Source organism: Rhinoderma darwinii, chromosome 7 (genome assembly GCF_050947455.1).
Source record: "Rhinoderma darwinii isolate aRhiDar2 chromosome 7, aRhiDar2.hap1, whole genome shotgun sequence".
In the NCBI taxonomy this organism is placed as follows: Eukaryota; Metazoa; Chordata; class Amphibia; order Anura; family Rhinodermatidae; genus Rhinoderma; species Rhinoderma darwinii.
The window spans coordinates 58198638-58214245 of record NC_134693.1 but is presented as its reverse complement, the minus strand read 5'-3'; the positions used below and the strand labels follow the sequence as shown (position 1 = coordinate 58214245).

At 39.4% G+C, this 15608-nt stretch overlaps 1 protein-coding gene across 6 annotated transcripts in view; it reads right to left on the bottom strand.

The window, feature by feature from the left end:
* The window catches only part of KCNT2 (potassium sodium-activated channel subfamily T member 2), a 675220-nt gene that overhangs the window by 40091 nt on the left and 619521 nt on the right, over positions 1-15608 (bottom strand). For all 6 annotated transcript variants that reach the window (XM_075833425.1, XM_075833427.1, XM_075833430.1 and 3 more), the window contains one exon: positions 13288-13588. In XM_075833425.1, the coding sequence (XP_075689540.1) occupies positions 13288-13588 (301 nt within the window). The remainder of the gene's footprint in view (positions 1-13287; positions 13589-15608) is intronic.

Below are 15608 nucleotides of genomic sequence, written 5' to 3'. Positions count from 1 at the left end.
GTTCCTGCTGGGAGCCGTGGTGTTCCTCCTTCTATTCGCTGCTCACGTCTGGTTGCTATGCAACCAAACATACCGCTCCTCGCACCAGCTGTATCCTCTGGCTTGAGGCCACGACTTCCTGTCTCCAGCAACATCAGTTTACCATGGATACTTTGCCCGCCTATTACATCAGGCCTTAAAGAGGCTCTGTCACCAGATTCTCAAATCCCTATCTCCTATTGCATGTGATCGGCGCTGCAATGTAGATAACAGTAACGTTTTTTGTTTTTTTTTAAACGTTCATTTTTGGCCAAGTTATGAGCTATTTTATATATATATATATATATATATATATATATATATATATATATATATGCAAATGAGCTTTGAAATGGACAACTGGGTGTGGGGTTTTTTCGTATGTCCAACTGGGCGTGTATTGTGTTTGTAACTGGGCGTGGCTTGATGGAATCTCACAGAACAGATTCAGAAGTGTCAGGATTCTGAATACACATGACATCCAGGCTGGAGGTCATGTGTATTCCTTATCAGGACACTTGTGTATGTGGCTGCACATCATTCTAGTAAGAACACTATGTGCTGCGTAAATGAATGGAGAGGAGTGCATGATGCTGACTGGTCACTGATTCGTCAGCATCATACACTTCTATTCACAACGCCCAGTTAGTAAAACAAGTAAACACGCCCAGTTAAAAACACAATACACATCCAGTTGGACATACGAAAAAAACCACGCCCAGTTGTCCATTTCAAAGCTCATTTGCATATATATAAAATAGCTCATAACTTGGCCAAATATGAACGTTTTTAAAAAACAAACAAAATAAAAACGTTACTGTTATCTACATTGCAGCGCCGATCACATGCAAAAGGAGATAGGGATTTGAGAATCTGGTGACAGAGCCTCTTTAAGGCAAATTTAATGAGGAATCCATAGCTCTTGCTTGTTAATTTGTTTTATATTGTCCCTGAGTTTGATCCTGACCCTGACCTCGTTTCTGGATGCCAATACTTTGGATTTGTCATCTGGTACCAGTTGTCCTCGTTCTGGTTCTGACCCCAGGCTTCCTCTCTAACTACATCCTCGTTTCGTCCTCTGGCTTGTCACATTTCTGACTGCTCTAATGGTGACAACCCTTGGTTCTGTTCTTGACTACATATTCCTCAGAAAACTTGCTACCATCGATGATTATTCTGGGGGCCGTGTCCTGGGAATCCGACAGGTAAAGTCCAAACCTACTTTCGGGGGTGAAGGTTGATGAAGGGAGACATTCTTTAGACTTTGCACCCCAGATAACAGTATTCACAGGTCATGGTTAACAAAAGTGAATTAGAGATGTTCCTGTCAGCAAGAAATTGCACAAGCAATTTCTGCTCACCTGGACCAGTCAGTTGACACATGGTCTGTGTCTGTTTTGTAAGCAAAAGGATCATCTTAGTGTTAATTGTCTAGTTTGTCCCCGAAGTCATCAAACTCCAAGGTTTAGGTGAGAGTGGGGAGAACATCCTGAGACTCACTTCAGTAAATGGATCACTCATCCCTCAGAGTCATGTCTGCTACCATACCGTTCCTATTCGTTTTCAATTTGGGGTCTTTTACTCTGAAAATAAATCATTTTTGTTTAGTTATTGATTGGTCCACCAGACAAATGGTGGGGCTTCCTGCTATTAGCATTGTCTTTAGAGACTCATTCGTTACTGCCAGTTTACTGTCATATCACTTTCTTCATAGTCCAGAATTCCACCCCAGTATTAGGGTTTGGCAGATGTCTTTTCCAAGAGACAGGAGAGCTCTTCTAGACCATATTCCTTATCATTGTGCCCTACATGTTCTTCTTGGCCTTGAACCTCCCAGAGGTTGGATCTCCACGTTATATCTCTACCTGAAATTATCTCAGATTTTGCCTAAGTCAGTACATATTAATGAGACATTAACTCCATTGCTTCCCACTTGGGATAATAAGTTATCAATAGCTCCAGTTACCAGAGAGACGCCGGAGAATGTCGGGGAGCAGAAACAAAATGCCCATGTGAGAGGACCACACAGCCAAACGCTGAAGCTGTAGTGCAGTTCCCACCGAAAGTCACATGAAGGATGTAAGGGCACTGAAAACGAAGGAGATCAGAGGATCATGTCCTCTCAAGTGCTTATCTACCCACAAAATGTATTTGAACTTTTTCATTGCTTTTTATTTTTATTTTTATTGTTAGGGATGAATGAAAAAACAGTAATTCTGGAAAAAAAAATGTAGGTTCTTTTTTTTTACGGTGTTCACAGTGTGGTAATGATAATTTTATAGTTCAGGTTGATGATTATTTTATAGTTCAGGTTATTATGGACGTGGAGATACCAATTATGTGTAGGCTGTTAGAGCAGGAGCTATGCTTCATTGGATCATTCTGGGTATTCAAGAAACTCAACTAAGTCACAAATCATCTGAAGTTGCCTCCTTCTCTCTGGATTCTCAACAGTTTCCCCATTTCTCTGACCCATGATCATCAATTGGTTTTCTATGAAAATCAACAGTACTTCTGCCTCTGCTCTCGAATATTCTGACTTTCAGTATGTGTAAAATGTTAATATTTAATTGACTAGAGGGATACAGTCCTGAAGAGATAAATTAGATTTTGAAAGAGGATGTTTATGCTACGCAACTTTTTAAAGATCTTCTCTCAAGTCTCCTTCCAGGAGGGGCCATAACAGGAAGGGTATTGTTACTCATCTCTCCTTGTCCCAGTAGTAGGGCCCTGTTGGCAGCCACAGCAGTCCTCCATCCAGCTGCTTGTGACATCTGGTTACTATGCAACTAAACACACTGCTCTTCCCTCCAGCAAGGTCCTCTGGCTTGCGTCCCCAGTTCCCTGCCTTCAGCCATGTCGGGTAACCTTGGAGACCTCTGATGATATCAGGCCTGAGGAATCCAGCTGACCACCCTTGCTTGTGAATTGTGGTACATCTGTGTGTTTTGTATTGTTCCTGATTTTGACCCTGATCCTGAGTTTCTGGATTGCACTACTGTCTCGCTGCTTTAAATGTGTTGTCTGGTACCTGTTTTAATTCTCCTGAATTTGAACCCTGGCCAATCTTCTGCCTAGGTTCTTGTCTTATCCTGTGACTGGTCCCATTTTTTTTTCTTCATGTTAAACAAATCTATTTAAATTAGAGGAACTAAGTGTCACATAATATACATGTTATTACAATTCTGCTCATATACCTTTTTTTTTGTATCAGTGCAGTTGGCTCTGTCTATATAAAAACAGATTAGTCCATAGTAATGCACCCATAGGATAACTGAATGGACTAAAGATGGTGTCAGTCATGTGACCCACATCATGTGACCACTGGCATTCCGGTAACACTGTCCAGGTATATAATAGGTAAATAATAGTTTGAGGAGCCAAAGTTCTAAAGTATTTTTACATACAGCAACATCTCATCATCATGTCTGTCAGTGTCTGTGTAGTAGTAGCTCTTCCATTCTTCTCCCTGTCTCCTCTGTGTTGTGGTTTTTTTTTATTTAACCCCTTAATGGTCGGCCTATTTTAACTTTATTAACAACATGACAACATCTCATAAAAACAGGCACCTAGAGACAATAAATACATGCACAGTGAAGAAGCTGTTTATCATTATTCCACCATTAGTCCTATTCGCTTAGCTCAAGGATGTGTCCTGTATGTTGCCCCAACACTGTGTGTGTGTGTGTGTGTGTGTGTGTGTGTGTGTGTGTGTGTTGGTCATATTCAGTTAGCCTGTGGATGCATTACACACGACTAATTATGGGCTATACCATTCTTCTGTGACAGGGGCCTCATGCACTATAAGAAAGTAAGAAATGTTTTTGAGCATAATTTGTAATATACAAAAGTGGCAGGACGTGACCCTTAATCTACAACGTAACCTTTATTGGATTTGTTTAAAAAGATACAAAAAACAAAAAACAAAAACACCCTGGTGTGAAAGTGTTTAAAATACAATTCAGACCAGAGTTAGTCTCAGGACAGTATCCGCTAGTGTCACTTTCTTTTTGTGTGCATTAGGGACCGACTAACATCTACACAATTCCCACACTAGCCTGGACCCTGATCACAAGTCCTCTTGTTTGTGTGGGAGTTGTAGTCCTTTCCTCTGTATATGTTGGAGGCTGCTGGTTTGCTCTGACAAGAGCGGCCTCCAGACTCACTGAGCTTCTATACTATTCTGGTAGATAGTCCCTATAATAATTTCACTGCTCCAACATGTTTCACCAGCCTCTTTTACTGGCTCTTAAGGGAGCAAACTGGCAGCATAACAGGACAGTTGTGATAATGGCAGTGGCAACCAGATCACAGCATTGCTGCCATATACTCATAGCCACGCCCCTTATTATGGGCTATACCATTCTTCTGTGACAGGGCCTCATGCACTATAAGAAAATAAGAAATGTTTGTGAGCATAATTTGTAAAACATGTATATTATACATCTACATGATTTCCTATTCTACAAAAAAATAAAAATAAAAACTGGACAACCCTTTTAATTCTGTAAGAAACATTGATTAATTTATTAAATTGCCAGATACACTTAATTCCAATTAGGGTGCTAAGCACATATGGCCTGGTTAGTGTACAGTGCCTCTTCTAGTTATAAATGGCACCATTAATTGTACCTTATATAGTACAGGTAAACTGGAACAAAACATATTTGTGGGGTGAAATGGGCAAAAAAACTGTGATTTATCTATTGTGTTTTGTTGTGAAAGACAAGGTCACTAAAAGACAACAATTCTCGCATTTTCACGTTTTTTTTGTTTTTACAGCATTCACCAAGCAGGTTAAATAATGTTATATTGTAATAGTTCCGAACGTGGAGATACCAATTATGTTGAATTTTTTTTTCGATGGATTTTGGGTGAAAATAGGAAAAAGTTTTACTTTCTTTAACAGTTTTTTTACTTTTTCTTTTAGTCCCCCTAAGGGCCTTGATCTAGGGATGGTTGAATCACTTGCACAATATATTGTAATACGTATCTATTGCCTTGTATTGTGCTTTTTACTGGCCCCTATTAAACCTCTGGGGGAAAGGGCTGTCCCCCTCTTTCTAACGACTTAGATGCCACAGTCACTATTGACCGTGGCATCTATGAGGTTAAATGAGCGGGAATGGTGTTAACACCGATTCTGCCCGTTGTAGTGAAGTGTCAACTGTAACGTACAGCCAACACCCGCTTAGTATGGAGCGGGCTCAGCCGTGAGCCAGCTCCATACTTCCCCTAGCCAGCTATGACATAACCCTACATCAAATGTCAGAAATGACTTAATAACTTGACGGTATGACCATATTCATACGAACAAGTGTCAGATCCGCCGTGAAAAACTTCTGTTTTTCATGGCCAATTTGCTTCCATGCAGGACCGGTTTTCATGGATCCCTCACATACTTGAGTCTATTGAGGGATTCAGGAAAACGGGCAAAAATAGGACATGTTCTATTTTTCACAGACCGTTCACATGGTTCGTTAAAAAACCGGCCGTGTGGGTAGCCCCATGGATGTGTATTGATTTTAATGCAGCCGTGTGATGGGCGTAAAGAAAACAGCCGTCACATGGCTGATTATTCCTGTCGTGTGAATGAGCCCTAATAATCAGAGTCAAGCATGTTTACCACTTAATAGCTTCCTACTTAGCAGTCCCACTCAGCTTGCAATATTGCCAATTCCTTATTTCTTACTATATGGACATACTATAATTATGTAAAGACTAAATAAAGGTAAAACGTCTGTGACTGCTAGGGTGGTCATTATAAAATAGTGCACTGTTGTGTACATAAATAGACTCACTAATACAATTCTACTTCAATGACGCTAAAGCATTTCCTGTAAAGCATTTTGACAGTTAACAATAAAGGAGCAATTATCTAGAAAAATGTTGACGTCTGTGTGTGTGTTCATGTAGCTAATGCATTGCCTGTCAGACATCGCTTTATACAAAGTGGAATAATGAACATCAAATAAAAGTACTGGTTATTTTATGACATCTGCCCATTACACATCACTTCTTTGTTGCTAAATTATAGTAGGTAAAGTTGGACTCATCAATCCATTCATGAACAGAAGCCTTTTCTGGCTTGATGACCAGAGCACAATTTTACTTTCTAAAATGCTACATTCCAAAAAAGGGATTTTCATTTTAATTTATTTTTTATTTCCCGGAAAACGCTATTTATTTTTTCCAAGGGACTTAGACAAATTTCTTATCATACCAATTTGGAACCAATATATTTTTACTTATAAAGAGGCATACCTTGAGAGCCCTCATACATGATCTATAACAGGCAACCCTAACTATCACATGTCATTTTAATATACTTACTCTTAGGCTAGATTCACACGAGCGTTGCACATCTTGGATGTGAATAACGTTTGTTTTTCCACATCCGAGGTGCATTTATGATTTTCCCTGTGGGATGCTTTATCACGCATCCCCCATATACTAGAGTCTATGGAGGGATGCGTGAAGCGCAAAAAAATAGGACATGTCCTGTTTTCTCATGGACCCTTCACACAGTTCGTTGAAACAACGGCCGTGTGAACGGTCCCATTACATAGGTCTATGTGGTGGCCGTTGGTTTAACGGCCGTCACACGGACATATAACACGTTCGTGTGAATAAGGCCTTAGGCTGGGTTCCCACAGGTCGAATATGTTGCGTTAAAGTATGCAGCATACCCAACCTAGAACCCGCAGGGAATTCCCCCCCAAAAAATTTAATTTAATCGAGGTGCAGATTTCCGGGCGGAATCAGTGCTGCGGAAACAGTGGTGAAAAAAACAAGTTATACTTACCTCCAGGCATTGTCACAGTGACGCGTCCCTCTGTTCTCTGTGCAGTCCGGCCTCCTGGGATGACGGTGCAGTCCTTGCAGCCTGTCACATGGAATTAAACATCATCCCAGGAGGCTAGCCTGGACTGAAAACAGAGAAATTAATCTCTGTGACGAGGCCACGTTAAGTATTAACTTTCTTATTAATTTTCAAATAACAAAGGTTGTTTTATCTCATATTTTTACAGAAGAATCGCAGCGTTTCTGCTGCAAAAGGTGCAACATTTGCTATTTGTTGCGGGTTTTAAATATTTAATTCAAGGTGGAAAACGGGCAACAAAAAGAACATAAACTGACATGCTGCGAATTTGAAAACCACACTGCAGGTCAATTTATGAATGTCTTTGAAACAGGAATTTTATTCAGTGTACATGAGATTTGTTTAAATCTCATCCACTTTGCTCTTACTTTAAACGCTGTCGATTTTCCGCACATAATTCTGTTGCGGAAATTCCACAGCATTTACTCTAATTTACTTTAATTTAGCCTTAAGGGTTATGTTTTAATCATGTGAATAAAGTTCATATTAAATCTCCTTGGACAGATGAAGGTGATAATTAAATTAGTTTGCAAACAAACACGGAGGACAAATGTTCCTCTGTGGGGGTCTCAGCTCACATAGACCCTTTAAAGGGGTTTTCCAGCCAATAAAAATATGGCCTATCCTTAAGAATCTCTAATAAAGTTAATTCCATCAAAACGACGGAACCCTTGCACAACTGAGACAAACGGAAACCAATTGCACCGGATCCGTCACCATTGAAATCACCATTGAAATCAATGGTGATGCAAAAGGAAACCTATGGTTTTCGTTTGTTTCAGTCAGTGTTCCGTTCTAACGGAAAGCTCCCACAGAAAGTCTGAAAGGAACCCTGACGCAGATGTGAACAAATCCCAATAGAGGAACAATTTGCTTTTACATTGGCACATGGCTAAAGCTCTTCTATTTTTGGATTATGCACTGAAAATTCACTACACGTTACAATATAACTCATGTGAATGTGGTTTAACTTTTTTTGAAGGATGGAATGGCAAAGTAGACTGTGCTATTCCATCCTGAGAAATCCTGCAAAAAAATGTATACCGCTCCTGCGTATGGACAGTAATGTTAGGAGCTTCCCAATACCAAAGTTCCCAGGCAGAGCATAGCAATCACTCTGCCCTTGGACTTTGGCCCTGGGAAAGCTGTCCAAATATGGACATCTGGAACAGCGTCAGAGTCCCTGGGCAGAGCACTAATAGAAGCTCTGCCCGGGGACTCCAGCCCTGGGAAAGCTACTAACGTCACTGTCCATTTATGGACAATGACTTCAGGAGTTTCCCCGGGCTACGTATCCAGTATAGAGTGGGATAATTTTTGGCTGAATTTAACAAAATCCAGGGCATTAACCGGTCATGTGCCTGACCCATGGTTACGTTCACTGTTATTGACATCAGTACGAAAATTAGTTAACGCACATAATGTACAAACGTGAGCGCACCACTTTCCGTTGCCCAACCCTCAGTAATGGAGGGGACCCAGACTCCTTGGCTATATGGGTCCTAGAAATTCCTGATGGCGGCCCTGAGAGGTTTAACTGGGACCCTTTAAACTCTCATATCAAGAGACACACTGGGATCTCCCGCCAATCTAATTAGTAAGAGGATTGTAATTCCTTATTTAATTCCATTTTATTTTTATAAATGTTTGTCCTTGATATTTCTGCATTTTTGTAACCTTTTTTAAACACTGTACTTTCGTATATAAAAACCTTAATATCATTAAGTTTGGTCCTTGCTGCTCTAACTGTCCCACAACCTCAAAGAGGAAAAGTATCGATTAGCTGTGTTAGGGCATGACCAGACGTGGCGGAATTGCTCTGGAATTCCGCTGCGGACAGTCCGCAGCGGAAATCCGCAGTGTACACGTTTCTCCATTGCCTTCCACAGCTTTGTGGTTGGGTTCGTTTACACGTTGCGAACAATTCCGCTGCGTAGCATAGGCTGCGGTGCGGAATTTGGTGTCCGCAGCATACAATGGTTGTTGCGGACGTGTAGCGGACTTGTTGCGGACTCATTGCGGAATTTCTCCATTGACTTCAATGGAGAGTCAAAATTCCGCAATGAAGTCCGCAGATTTTATATGTGCTGTGGAGCGTATTGGTTTTACTAACAAGAAATTTCTTCATTCTGGCTGGACCTATGTATTTCTAGGTCTACAGCCAGACTGAGGAAGTCAATGGGGCTCCCGTAATTATGGGTGACTACGTATGTGCACCTGTAATTACGGGAGCGTTGCTAGGCGATGTCAGTAAATAGTCACTGTCCAGGGTGCTGAAAGAGTTAAGCGATCGGCAGTAACTGTTTCAGCACCCTGGACAGTCACTTCCGATCACAATATACTTCAACCTGTAAAAAAAATAGAAGTTCCTACTTACCGAGAACTCCCTGCTTCTTCCTCCAGTCCGGCCTCCCAGGATGACGTTTCAGTCCAAGTGACGGCTGCAGCCAATCACAGGCTGCAGCAGTCACATGGACTGTCGCAGATTCCAGGGAGGTAGGGGTGGATGGCGAAAGAGGGATGCGTCACCAAGACAACGGCCGGGTAAGTATGAATTTCTTTTTACTTTTACTAGGGAAAGGGCAGTCCCTTCTCTCTATCCTCTTCCCCTCAATACGCAACGGCTAGTCCGCATGAATTTAATGCCCATTTTAGGCAAAGCCGCAACAGAATCTGCAACGCAGATTCTGTGCGGCATTGATGCGGACAGTGCCGCGACAGAACTCCGCCACGTCTGGGCATGCCCTTACGCTCTCAATGACAGTGTGCTAGAATTTAACCTCTTTAATGCTAGACAGATGCAGTGTGTGCCTGTGTGTACTTGTGTGTTACCAGGAGTAGGTTCTTGTTGCCATAATACAACAGTGTTTTGTGAGTATGTGTGGACTGCTTTTGGGGTATGATTCAATAATCTTTAGCCTAATGCAATAGGTATGTATGTGTGAGAGTGAGTGTGGAAAGTTGATTAACCCTTTTAAATCACATCCAAGTCACATGTGCAACCACAGACACAACACTAGTATTGGCGTGGAAAGATTATCTAGTCAGCTGCAGCTCCCCCCTCTCATAGAATGATAAACCAAGCACCACAAAAACAGTGGTTCCTACTAAATAAAAACAAGCAGAGAACTTAAAAACTGTTAGATATGCTGTATTATAATATAAACGCTATTCAATAGCAACTAAAGATACAATATGCTGACATTGACAGTTAAGCAAATATATACCAGATATTTTGGCATCCGAAGGGGTACATAAGACATTTGTGAGTCTTCTAAATATAGACACAAATGTCACCTACATGTTAAGACGCGCCTATATTTTTGGTTATTTATGACAGCCAGAGACAGATATGGAGGTGGTTCACCCAGGGAGACACCCAAGGCATACACTGATTCCGAAAGACGGACACAACCAGGGCCAAGAGAGGTGGAGACGACAACTGTCCCATACAATTACTATGTAAGATGATTTACCTATCAACTGCAAACTATTCTATATTTTCCTATGTATCTCATCCTGTATTTTTTAACGTATATTTATTACAATATCTCTGTACATTTCACTAACATTATTTGTATACGTTTCGTATTCCTGCTATTATATACTGATCAGGAATGTTGAAGGAACCACAATCAATATTTAACATTGGTGAGTCAACCAGATCCACATTTAACAAAAACCGTGAGGAATTAATACAGAAAGTATACTGAAAATGTTTATAACTTTTAAATACAAAAAAAATGACATTTAATTTGCAGAAACTGGACAACCCCTTTAATGGTAGCAAAATAATAGACAAAACAGAGGAACGCTACTAAAGAAAAAAAAAATGCTGAAAGATAGAAACCAAGGTTGAAGCCTTGGAAGAAAGGTTTTGTTTTTCCATAAGGGTTATGCATCTCAGTCCATCAGTATGATGAATTCTTACAAGAAATACTTTCAATCTTCTTTTAAAACTCACGAGAGGAACGTTACATCCCGGAGCGATAAAAGGCAGCTACAAAAAAGAAGGTTTGTAGAACATATTACATATTCCTCCATTGCTGTTTCATGAATAGAAATGGATTACAGTGCAGATGTGCATCACCATCATTATACATCGTTCCAACAGAACAAAAATTGATCTCTTGGCTAATGTCCTCACACGTGCTACACTGATGGATAGTTCTGCCAGTCAAAAAAAACTCTGGGTTATATTCACGGTCTATATATCACACAGACACTTGTCAATGTTTTCCTTGAAATTGTGCCCTCTTTTCAATCTCATATTGAATCAATTTTACTCGTATGTTATACACTGCTTGTGTATATATTGACATTCAAATGGAATGAAATAGCTACATAGGTCTGTAAGCAAATATATCAACCTACAGACACTGCTCATGTTTTACTTTGCCATACCATATCATTAGCATTCTTTTATCCACCATCCCCAAGATGTTTCTCTAAAAGCAATTTTCTTATTTTGTCCTTTAACCAGTTGAACTCCAGCTGACCACATACTTATTTTCTTACGTTTTTTTTTTCATTTCCGTAACACTATAGCATTTTAACATTATTTTTTTAAATCTAATTCACCATCAACTAAAACATTTACAGTAGCCTATTAAATATGGTTGTGATCTATAGTAAAATGCAGCTTTTGCAAGCTTTCATTAATAGTATTTTTTAGTGTTTCATAGACATGAGCTTAAAAAATTACTATATTATTTTCACGGGCCAGATTAAACTGGAGTATAGTTATACGAGCTGGTATAAATCAGGTGTGCTGGCAGAAAGCCGCAGCAATAATGTAGCCTTAGTATTCTATGAAAAATATCCAAGGGACTATATGTCTTAGGATATGCAGCAATGAACACTGCTTCAACTCTGACTGGTCATTTTCTGACTCTGTCAAAGGAATTCACATTATTTCACTGGTAAACTAGAACTGGAAGCTTTACTAATAGTTTGTCAAGATCTGCACAATATTACAGTACATCACTAAGAGTCAGGCTGGGTTCACACGACCTATTTTCAGACGTAAACGAGGCGTATTATGCCTCGTTTTACGCCTGAAAATACGGCTACAATACGTCGGCAAACATCTGCCCATTCATTTGAATGGGTTTGCCGACGTACTGTGCAGACGACCTGTGCAGCTGTCAAACGACGACGCGCAAAATGACTGCCTCGGCAAAGAAGTGCAGGACACTTCTTTGCAACGTAATTTGAGCCATTCTTCATTGAAGTCAATGAAGAGCAGCTCAAGATTTACGAGCGTCAAAGACGCCTCGCATAATGCGAGGAGGAGCTTTTACGTCTGAAACGACGCAGCTGTTTTCTCCTGAAAACAGTCTGTCTTTTCAGACGTAAAAGCCACTTCTCATGTGCACATACCCTTACAGTACCAGACATTGGAAAATATCTGAGGATATGGATATTACATCAATGCATCAACAGGAACTGGGCACTGGGTCATCATGGATCAGGTACTTTGCCACCGGGTTATGAGAATGTCAACAAAGTATATACCCTTAGCTCACAGAAAACTGCAGTAATAACATTGCAAATCACTGCAACACTAGGAAAGGACCATGGGCAATTTTCCTTTTATAATGAATTAGTTTTAATAAAACGTTAATTTATTTAAAAATTCCCTATTTATTCTGTGGTCAGTCAGTAGAAAACGTGTGGTTGGAATAGTTTTCAATATATGTAACATGAGTTTGCCCACCACTGCCTAAAGTTCCCTGCATTACACTCTGGAGACATCTATTAAAGCGAAACTCCAGTCAAAAACAAAAAATTAACTATAAACTGCAAAATTATAGTGTCCTTCTCCTGCCTGGCTCCGTTCCCATGTTCCTATACTTGTTGTCTGGTATTCAAGATGGCCACCGATGTCTCAGACTTGCATATGGAGAGAGTTGTCTGCAAGTCAGGCATGCTCTCACCCCCCCTCTACTGCCCTCGGATGGACCAACAGTTCTGATTTTTTTGTTTTTCACTGGAGGGTCAATCTAAAAGTTGCTGCTACAGTCCAAGGGAAGTGTTATACTACATTTGAGCGTCATGGTTGGCAGTCCTCGGGGGTCTTGGTGAGCAAACCATTTAACTAGAGATATTTTGTAATTGTAGAATGTTTTTCTAAAGGGTTAATTTTTTGGGGGAAAAGGATATTATGGCAGGAGTACATGATTGAGGCATGAAAATAGCCAAGGCATTTTAAACTTTTATATACAGGACTGACATGTTCTCTGTAGTGGTATTACTTTTGCATGCCAATATATTAGTACCACTGTAGGACTACAATAAGGTTAGACTTACTTCAGTTATAGAAAGCTGCATAAAGTAAACCTGCGCTCACCAATACACACATTTTTTAGATATATTTTACATACCATAACCTGCTGTCGATAGACCCAGATGCTTCATTCTATTCTTCACCAATTCTGCCAGTTCTTGCCTTTCTGATCTCCGACACAATGTCATCCTCTGTTGACTTATCCTCTCAGCTGTTTTGTTGGAATGTCTTGGAACTTTTCTGCTCAGTCTTCTAGCCCACTGCATGCTCTTCCTTCTCAGTAAGGGGTGGTCTGACTGGTCACTGGATGTGGAATTCCGATGGTTGTTACGATTTGATGATGTTTCTTTGATTTCTTTTGTGTCTTCCCATTCTTCAACACTAATGGATATCTGTGACTTTAAAAACAGGTAGAACAATTTCACAGTTATGACCTTTATTTAAATAGATGTTACAATTTTTCAAAAATAAAATATTACACAAACAAAATGTCACATAACTAAAAGTACAAAGAAATAAATGTACAGGCAATCTATACCAAATTGGTGATCGCAAAGTCCACAACATAATGTATGTTATTCTCACGAATCATGCCATAAAGCTCAGAAAAGGCTACATTGTTCATATTTGATTTATTTTTATTTTCAATTTATTGAAATCTGTCATGTTGCTGTTTCATTTAGTTAAAATTATAGTTTTGTTTAATAAAGAACCAAATAAGGATTAGGTTTTTTTCTAAAAAAAAAAAAGGTAAAGATTCTTCCTAGCTTTTAAACACCTTCCTAATAATTATTGATTCCTGATAACTTAAAGGGTAACTAAGCTTTTAAAAATTTTTTGACATGTCATAGTGACTTGTCAGAAGTTCTGATTTGTGCAGGTCCGAGCACTGAAACCCCAACTGATCGCTAAAATGAAGCGGCAGAAAACCTTGGGTGAGAGCTATGCTGCTTTGTTTCTGGTCGGCTTTCCTCGGAAAGCCGAGCAAGTGGTGTATGGGCTTAATAAAAAGTCTATGAGCCCGTACACCGCTCGCCAAAATGATTGGTGGGTGCATCAGTGTTTGGATCCCCACCTTTCAAAACTTCTGACATGTCACTATACCTTTATAAAAGTTTTTAAAACATTATTTACCTTCAAGAAGTTTTTGTAGTGCCGCACAAAATACTGTGGGGTATTACAGTCTATAGATATGTTTCAATGTGCTATTTTTGACAGATGGCCTTAATCTAATGTTTTTGTGATGAGCCACAATGCAGTAGGAGCTTATGTGACAAAATCATATCCCTCCCCACAGAATATGTTGTTACTTAGCTGTCTGGTGCAGGTTGCCAACTGTCCGTAAATTGCTGGAAAGTCCATTAAAAGGGCATTTGTTCCAAATGCCCTTCTAATGGACTTTCCAGGAATTTACGTAAAATCTGTATAACCTTCTCCAACTTAAAAAATATCATGGACGCATTGTAAGTTGCGCATCATAAAATCTGTATAACCCTTTCCAACTTAAAAAAAATCGCATCAATTGAAAAAAAAACTGATGCGTTCATGATTTTTATTACGTTGGAGAGGGTTATATAGATTTTTAGGATTGTAATAATCATTATTTTAGAGGTCACAGTACATGCTGCTAATGTGTTATAATCACTATTCTAAGCTGTAGACATCAATCACTATGATTTATGATGGTTCTCCATAACAAATGTTGGCTAGCTGTGACTTTTTGATTAATTATCCTAAAAAAAAAGAGAAGATCAGGTCGGCAACCCTGCTCTAGAGGTTGTGGTTGGCAGGCTCAAAGGAAAAATAATTGGGTATAGAGGTGATAAAAATCATGTTTCCACAGGAAACCTGTGCCATCTTGATTCCAGCAGCATTGCCCCTTTCTCCAGCTGCTATAGTATTGCTGGCATCTCTTTTTTGAACTTTTTTTTTTACCATATATATGTATAATTTTTTCAGTTTTTTTTTTAATAATCTGTATTTTTCTTAGCTATTTTAGTAGTGTGCAATCAAAGAGAAAGTGAGAAAGAACAGGTAGTCAGAAAGACTACATTCACATTTAATACATCAAAACAAATATATGTACAGAGTACAATGAGAGTGTAAAAGCAGGTATGTATCAATGAAATAAAATATAAAATAAGAAGAAATGTATAGTAGCAGAGCACCTAGGCCTCTCACATACCGTAATTTCCCAAAAATATATTTCTAGTCAAATTTAAAGGGAATGTATCACATATATTATTTTTTACTAATTAAAACCAGAACCTTTTTTTTACTAATCTGTTTTTATTTGCTGATTGAAATTTTTTATTCTATTTTCTATACATGATTATGGGGGCAGCCACTTGGCCTGAACAGCTGCTCTGTTAACAGCAATCAGAGATATGCTTTACAGCAGCCACATGGACCATAGGA